At 31.9% G+C, this 7,226-nt stretch overlaps 1 protein-coding gene across 1 annotated transcript; it reads right to left on the bottom strand.

Moving 5' to 3' along the window:
* Positions 1–3,528: 3,528 nt before the first annotated feature.
* Positions 3,529–4,425, bottom strand: LOC124358213 (histone-lysine N-methyltransferase SETMAR-like). The gene is made up of 2 exons (XM_046810506.1): positions 4,411–4,425; positions 3,529–4,323 (listed from the first exon to the last, which is right to left on the bottom strand). The coding sequence occupies exons 1-2, from the start codon at positions 4,423–4,425 to the stop codon at positions 3,529–3,531; spliced, it is 810 nt and encodes a 269-aa protein (XP_046666462.1).
* Positions 4,426–7,226: the final 2,801 nt, after the last annotated feature.

Below are 7,226 nucleotides of genomic sequence, written 5' to 3'. Positions count from 1 at the left end.
GTTCATATGATTCTATTACAAGACATTTCTAACTAAACATTCAGTATTTATTCGCTTATAATCAAATCTTAGAAAAGTAAATGTTTTACCACCATGAGAGCATTATTGGTATATATTTTGTTGTATCAACATTAATTATGTCTGCACAGTGAAAAGGTAGAACACAATTTGAACACATATTTTCATTTTCATTCTTGTGTAAATACTTGTATATAGTACAATCAAAGTAATTTTGTCTGTATTTATGTAAGAAATTGGATTGTATGAATAATGATGGAGTCCTATAGTAATAATTAAATATAAATAGACATATTAACGAACATGTCGTGTTTGCATTCGATCTAAATTAGTTACAAAATACTTTTAGTTATTGAATGTTAGATGCTATCACCCAAACATACCAGTTTACAGTATTTAGTTTTATGAAAATGTCTTAGAAAGACCTAACGTCTTTTTTGTTTAGTTATTGTCTAATTTAATAAAATTGTTTTTCATACTTAAAAACATGAATAGTATTTTAATTAAATTAATGGAGAAATCATAATATTAAACTTGTCCTATCTAGTAAAATTTGCTAACCTAGTAACAGAAGCTGCCTGCGTATACAATGAAAAAGTTAGTATGTAGTTAACCTCAAGGACGTCCTCCTTGCGATTCATCGTGTTTAGATAACCACAATTTATTATATTTATAACATTCGTTCTACATCTTCTGAATCGCTTCAAAAGTACACAAAATATTGTCCTCAGTCGTTATTATCTTTGATTTGACATTCGACTCTAAGAAAATTGCAAAGAAGAAAATGTCACCTACCAGAAAGTTCTCCTCCACACATTAATGAAAGTACTTTTAAACTCGTATGTATGAATTTGATATATTAAGAGTATGGTTATATTTGATATACGAGATTAATATAACCATAAATCACTAAAATAAATCAGATATTAAGGACAGTTAATAATTTGTCTAAATATATAGACTTCATAACTTTGTTTTAAATTATATTGTCTATACATTTGCTTACTAAAATCCTCTTGTTATTTGCCCAGTATGCAAGGAAACTAGGACAAAATACGGGACGAGTGCATAAATGGTATTTAGGATATTTTCATAACTGTAAGAAATATCACTACAATATTTTTATATTGTACTAAACAATAGTTCATAATACATAGCTATTACAAAAATTGCATATTAGGATAAAATATAAGTTTTATGTATAAATATTTATAAATTAATTTATATATTGAATTAACAGCAACTATTTGAAACAATAAAATCTTATATGTTAATAAATATATGAAGACCTGATATTTTAAATTAAAAGAATAACAATCAATGTTTGGCACTCATTGAGATATAGGTGATTTTGGAGATACCGATATTTTTTTAACAGTGATTATTATATTTTTATTTTATTTCCTTAAAAAAAGATATTCCTAGCTTACCACTTTGCGCAGTCACCAAGTGGTATACAATGAGATACTTGGCAGCAATATAAAAATAAAATGTTTTTTTAGAAAACATGACCAACAATGAAAGATTAAATGTGCCAATCCTGTGACAGTTTTGAATTATGGCTCCACTATTATACATAGTAATACATTTAGCTTTTTGGTCTCTAAATATCAATAACTAGGTAATACAATCACAAAAAACTGGACATGATAATCATGGTCTCAAACCAAATATACAACAGGGAATATAACTGTTACCCCGAACAACAGGTAGATTTGTCAGCTCTGTTATTGACATACTGAGATCAGTCGAGGTTGTTTACTTAGGTATCTGAGTGTCCACAGGATACTCTCTGGCATGTGTCTTTTAGGCACTTACATATTTTACATTTATTACAATGCTATACGATTCTGAACATTAAAATATTTATTTAAACGTATGGCCGTATTTATGGATCAAAGAGACCAAACTCTCAAATGTGTAACGGAATTTGCGTGATTTTGATAAATAAATAAAAAAAACTAAGTCAACAGGTTTATAGAAAATTAAAACATCCTATCTACGTTTCATCATGTAAAGTAAAATATTTCAGATAATTTAATGAACTAAACATGTAATATAACTTCCTATTATTATTTAAACATTTATTATAATATTAGAATTTTAAGAAGTACTTAAAATTTCTATAAGATATCATAAATAGATTGATAATAAATTATAGATTCAGTAAATGGATATATTTAAAAATCACAAATTTCCACAAGACTTTTGATTAACAGATTCAGGAGAATTTCTGCCACACTAATGATAACAGTATTTTCGTAGATAATTAGTTGATTAATTTATTCCCATAAGTTATTATGTGGAAAATTTAATAAGTAGTCGATAGACTTATGAGATTTATGTCATTACTTTCTAAATTGTTGTCCGGTTTTCATCTCATCTACACATTAACAAAATTAAATTCTTAGCGCATTCCAGTACCGCTGAAGAGAGCGACCTGTATTGTTTAAGTCGACACGACTGCAAATTAGTCAATAAATGTTTTGGCTTCTCTGTTGGCTGAACATTGTTGTCTACAGTATGATGGTCTATGTTACTTTATTTGATTAGGCAGTGTGTTAGAGAACAATTTTCTATTGGCTTTGTGGGCAGTAATAATGGCAGTGTCAAAATTGCAAGATAAATTAATTTTTAATCAAACTGAATTCAACAACAAGACGTTTAAAATAGGACTTAGTCTAATTGAATGAGCCATAGACTTTAAATTATGCATATAATACAAGCAAGAGACTGTTCCGCAAAAATTGGCATGGCGTACCCCTACTTTGTATTATTCGGATAGAAACACGAGTGGTGTACCTCCTTCAATATTAAAGCCATGCTAAACACTATGTGTGTTGCCGGAAGGAAGAACTTTCCAAAAATATTTAGTTCTAAGTGATATTATGATGTACCTTCAACAATATCTTCAAAAGGAAACATATTTTTTTATTTTGTGTTTATCAACAAGATTTTAATGTCTGCATTCCTATTATTATCTCCAATGAATGCCAGGGATTTATCTTTCATTGTTTATTTCATAATGCCTCCAATTGTAGTTATGTGATTTATGCCTGAATGCAGTATTTTTCTTCCAACGTATCGTGCTTTTAAGTCCTATTTATAGTGTTGCACTATTATAACACACATCTACTTGTATAGTATTGCTACCATTATGACTAAAGGCATTTAACATACCGTACGTAAGTGTACAATCTGGTATGTACGAGTGGCATATTGTGGGTTAATTTAAAAAATAATATATGTACTTCAATTACATAATACGTAGGCAAATCAAATATAAACGGTAATTTTCAAAATTATATTAATTGAATAATATTATACAGAAACTATACCTTCAACATTTTTCAATGTAGTCTCCTGCATTATCGACACACTTCTGCCACCGATTTGGAAGCTTTAATATTCCCTGTTCATAAAAAGATTGAGGGCGAGTTGTTAACCAATCGCGCACGTGCTTTTCGACGTCTTCATTGTTTTCAAATCGTTTTCCTCCAAGTGATTCTTTCAGGGGAGCAAAAGATAGTCACAAGGGGACAGGTCTGGACTGTAAGGAGGGTGTTCAAGAGTTTCCCACCCCATTCCTTCCAATTTATCCCTTGTCAACAATGCGGTGTGAGGCCTTGCGTTGTCATGGAGAAGGATGACATCTCTAATGGGTACACCTCGTCTTTTGTTCCGGTAACTGGTTTTTGCTGACTGTAGCACCTGGCAGTAGTAAGCCGCATTCACTGTTCGTTGATCGTGAAGAAAATCAATGAGTAGAACTCCCCTTGAGTCAACAAAAATTGTTGCAAGAACTTTTCCGGCTGAGAGACGAGTTTTTGCTTTCACTGGGCAGCCTTCATCCTTCCTTCGCCACTCCTTACTTGCCATTTTCAATTCGGGAGTGTAATGGTGGACCCACGTCTCATTACATGTGACGACGCGCCTCAAAAAATCTTCACCTTCTTCTTGAAATCGTTGCAGAAGTCTCCCAGCAATCTCCGACCTGACCTGTTTTTGATTTCCGGTCAACAACCTCGGAACCCAGCGAGCACTAATTGTTCTGAAGCCAAGGTGGTCTGTGATTGCAGACTGAACACTCCCGTAGCTGATACCAATTTCCGACGAGATTTCTTGAACAGTTAACCGGCGATCACCTTCAATAAGCTGTCGAACCGCACTAATGTTGTCATCTGTAAGACTTGACCTTGGGCGTCGACCGTGACTTTCGTTTTCAACACGTTCTCGGCCTTCCCTAAATTCTCTGGCCCACGTATACACTCGATTTTGAGACAGAGTAGTGTCCCCAAACTGTGCCTGCAAACGAGTAAAAATTTCCGAAGGCTTAACACCTTCGTTTGTTAAAAATTTTATGACGATGCGTTGCGCAACAGATGGATGTACCTCTCGCTCGGTCATGGCTGTACTGAAGGCAGAACACAACGCTAGTGTGAAGCAAGCAGTTCCCCCTACACCTATTAAGCAAAACGACAATCGCCCACAGCCGCATCACGTCTGAATGTGTTTGGTACAGTCAAGACCAAAATTACCGTTTATATTTGATTTGCCCTCAAAAGACATGTATCGTCTTGCATATAATGTTTTTAATAATATTGATTTGATATTCAGTTTTAAGGTAAAATTTATTTTAATCCTCCTCAGTAACACAGTTTTTGTGTAATAAATCTACAACTACGTAAGTATTTCATAGCGACGTTGTAAAGGGTTTAAATGTATTATCTTTATTGATCTCATGCCGGTTAAACTAATGGAATATGTTATAATAAATAGTAACTTATTCCATTTTTACAATTTAAATTTTAGATTCCATGGTTCTAAACTAATACGCTTTTCTAGTAAAGGTTCCGTAGAGTAAAATTGACTTTAAAATACTAATACCAAACAAATATATTATTCCTGACTGTATTGACGTACAAACGTCTGTAAAACCTACATCATATAGACTAACAATGATCGTGATTTATATATGCATTGCAAATCGCAAAGGTTTAGTAAAATATTAATATTTAGGTATATTATAACTGGTTTCAATGCATGGTGTAATACGTAACATCTATGAATGAGGTAGTAGTTCGTGAAACAGTTTACGAGTCATTGGAAGAGGATATGAATGTGCTTCCTTCTAGTGGGTAAATGACATATCCGGATTTAAAATATTATGTCGATTTTTATGTATTTCCTGTATTACTGTTTACTTTTTCTATAAAGTTAAATATATAAATTTGTTAATTTCCCTTTTATTTTCTCCTTAAGGCTAAAGAAATGTAGTATGTGATAGTTAAAGAAATTCTCTTACTTGTTATATATATGTGTAAAAATTACTTTTAAACACTTTAATTTTTGTAATTTTTACTGGTTTAAGTGAGCAAGATGCCGTAGAAAACTGTTTCCTTTAAAAACTAAGTTCCCATTTTGATAGTTATTAGAAGGTACATACCCTTGTATAAACTATATTTCACCAATTTTTCAAATAAATATACAACAAGTTGTGCATCTGCTAACAATTTGAAGTCCTTTATAAGTAAATAGAGAGGTCATTTGCATGGAGTCTTTTTTATACGTATCCTATCTCATCAGCTAACTAGTAATTATAGTAGCAACTTTAGATCGAAATAAGTAATATAAGAGTAATATTACTTTTATATAATATATATATATATATATATATATATATATATATATATATATATATATATAAAGAGGTTTCAGTTTGTCCAGTCAGGTATCAATGCCTGCGAGATGGTGTGAATATTTGGATGAGGTGGAACCGTGCAGTTAATATCACAAATATGTAGAACATTTCGTCTTACTGTTTAATATGCAGTCAAGCAAAACTACATTTCATCCTCCTATTCTTAACCAGTGAATATGCATTCTTTAAATATGGCATAACAAATTATTTAATTGGCTGCTATGTTGTAATTATTTTTCAAGTTTCTAGCGACAATTTATAAAGCTAATAAGTATGACCATCTTGAGTAGTATTATTTTCCATACAGTGAATTTGTAAAAATTATGGTTCACTTCTATCCTTAGAATATATACATATACACACATATATTCTGTATGAATACGTTTTTTATAAACATTTTGTTATGCTTGTTATTTTGTTAAACTTGTTCTGGAGGTTATGATAAATCCACAATTCATTCACTCGAATAAAGGTGATGGTATCCTCAATGGTTTTTATTTCCTCATGGGAATTCATTAAAGTAGTAATACAGATCTTCCTATCAAAAAATTGATAACTTTGATATCATGAACCACTATAAAGTTCCTATCAATGCCACATCATTAAGTGAAGCCTCATCTACCTAATGTACATCTGCAGAGTTGACCGCACAAAGTAAAGTGACGTGTTGTGGCGCTCTTGTTTGCTTAGATCTCCAACCGCGTTCGCAATCTCCGACGTTTATTCATTAGCGATAGCAGTCTATTAGTACCGGGAACTGATATTGGAATCGTAAATCAGAAGAGGAGTGACAGAGAAGTTTTTAACAACTCACTAAATCACCTGAATACTAATGAGAAATCTTCACAATGTTCTCAAAAATAGCAATTAAATAGAATAAATACTATACAATATATCTAGTTCCTGGTCAGTTATATTTATGACACAATAACAATCTAAACACTTTTCGAATAGAATCACTCATTACTTGTATTTCTTACCTCTTCCGAAATATAATATGGTGTACTTGACTGAAATATAAACACCCTATAACTCTGGATTCCTTACTTAATTGAAGGTGTATTAATCTGTAAATTGGAGGATATGCAGGCGGACCGGACAGTAGTCGTGCGTGTGCGGAAGACCTACCACTTGTGTGTATCGTAAATTATTTATCATGTCTTATTAATTGAATCTGTTTGTGTTTTATTAAATGTACATTTACGCATTTTTATCTTCGGTTGGCTTGCGTTTTCATACACCTGACGATGAGACGTTCGTCTCAAAACAGTAGTGATACATCTACATAAAATAAGGATTGAAACTGTTGAAAAGATCAATTACCACATGTTTGTCTATAACTATAATTTCATGGTTATTAGAAACATGGCCTTTTTCTTAGTTTTACGCGGCCGGAGTCCACGATCATCAAGGTTATTTTAGATTAAACCGTTCATAAACTATATTTTACAATTGAAATATTAAAATGTTTCGCCCGTGATGAGAGTCATATACAGACAAAAACTGG

Source organism: Homalodisca vitripennis, chromosome 3, assembly GCF_021130785.1.
Source record: "Homalodisca vitripennis isolate AUS2020 chromosome 3, UT_GWSS_2.1, whole genome shotgun sequence".
Taxonomy (NCBI): domain Eukaryota; kingdom Metazoa; phylum Arthropoda; class Insecta; order Hemiptera; family Cicadellidae; genus Homalodisca; species Homalodisca vitripennis.
The sequence above is the reverse complement of the archived record's forward strand: the minus strand, read 5'-3'. Positions and strand labels throughout refer to the sequence as shown.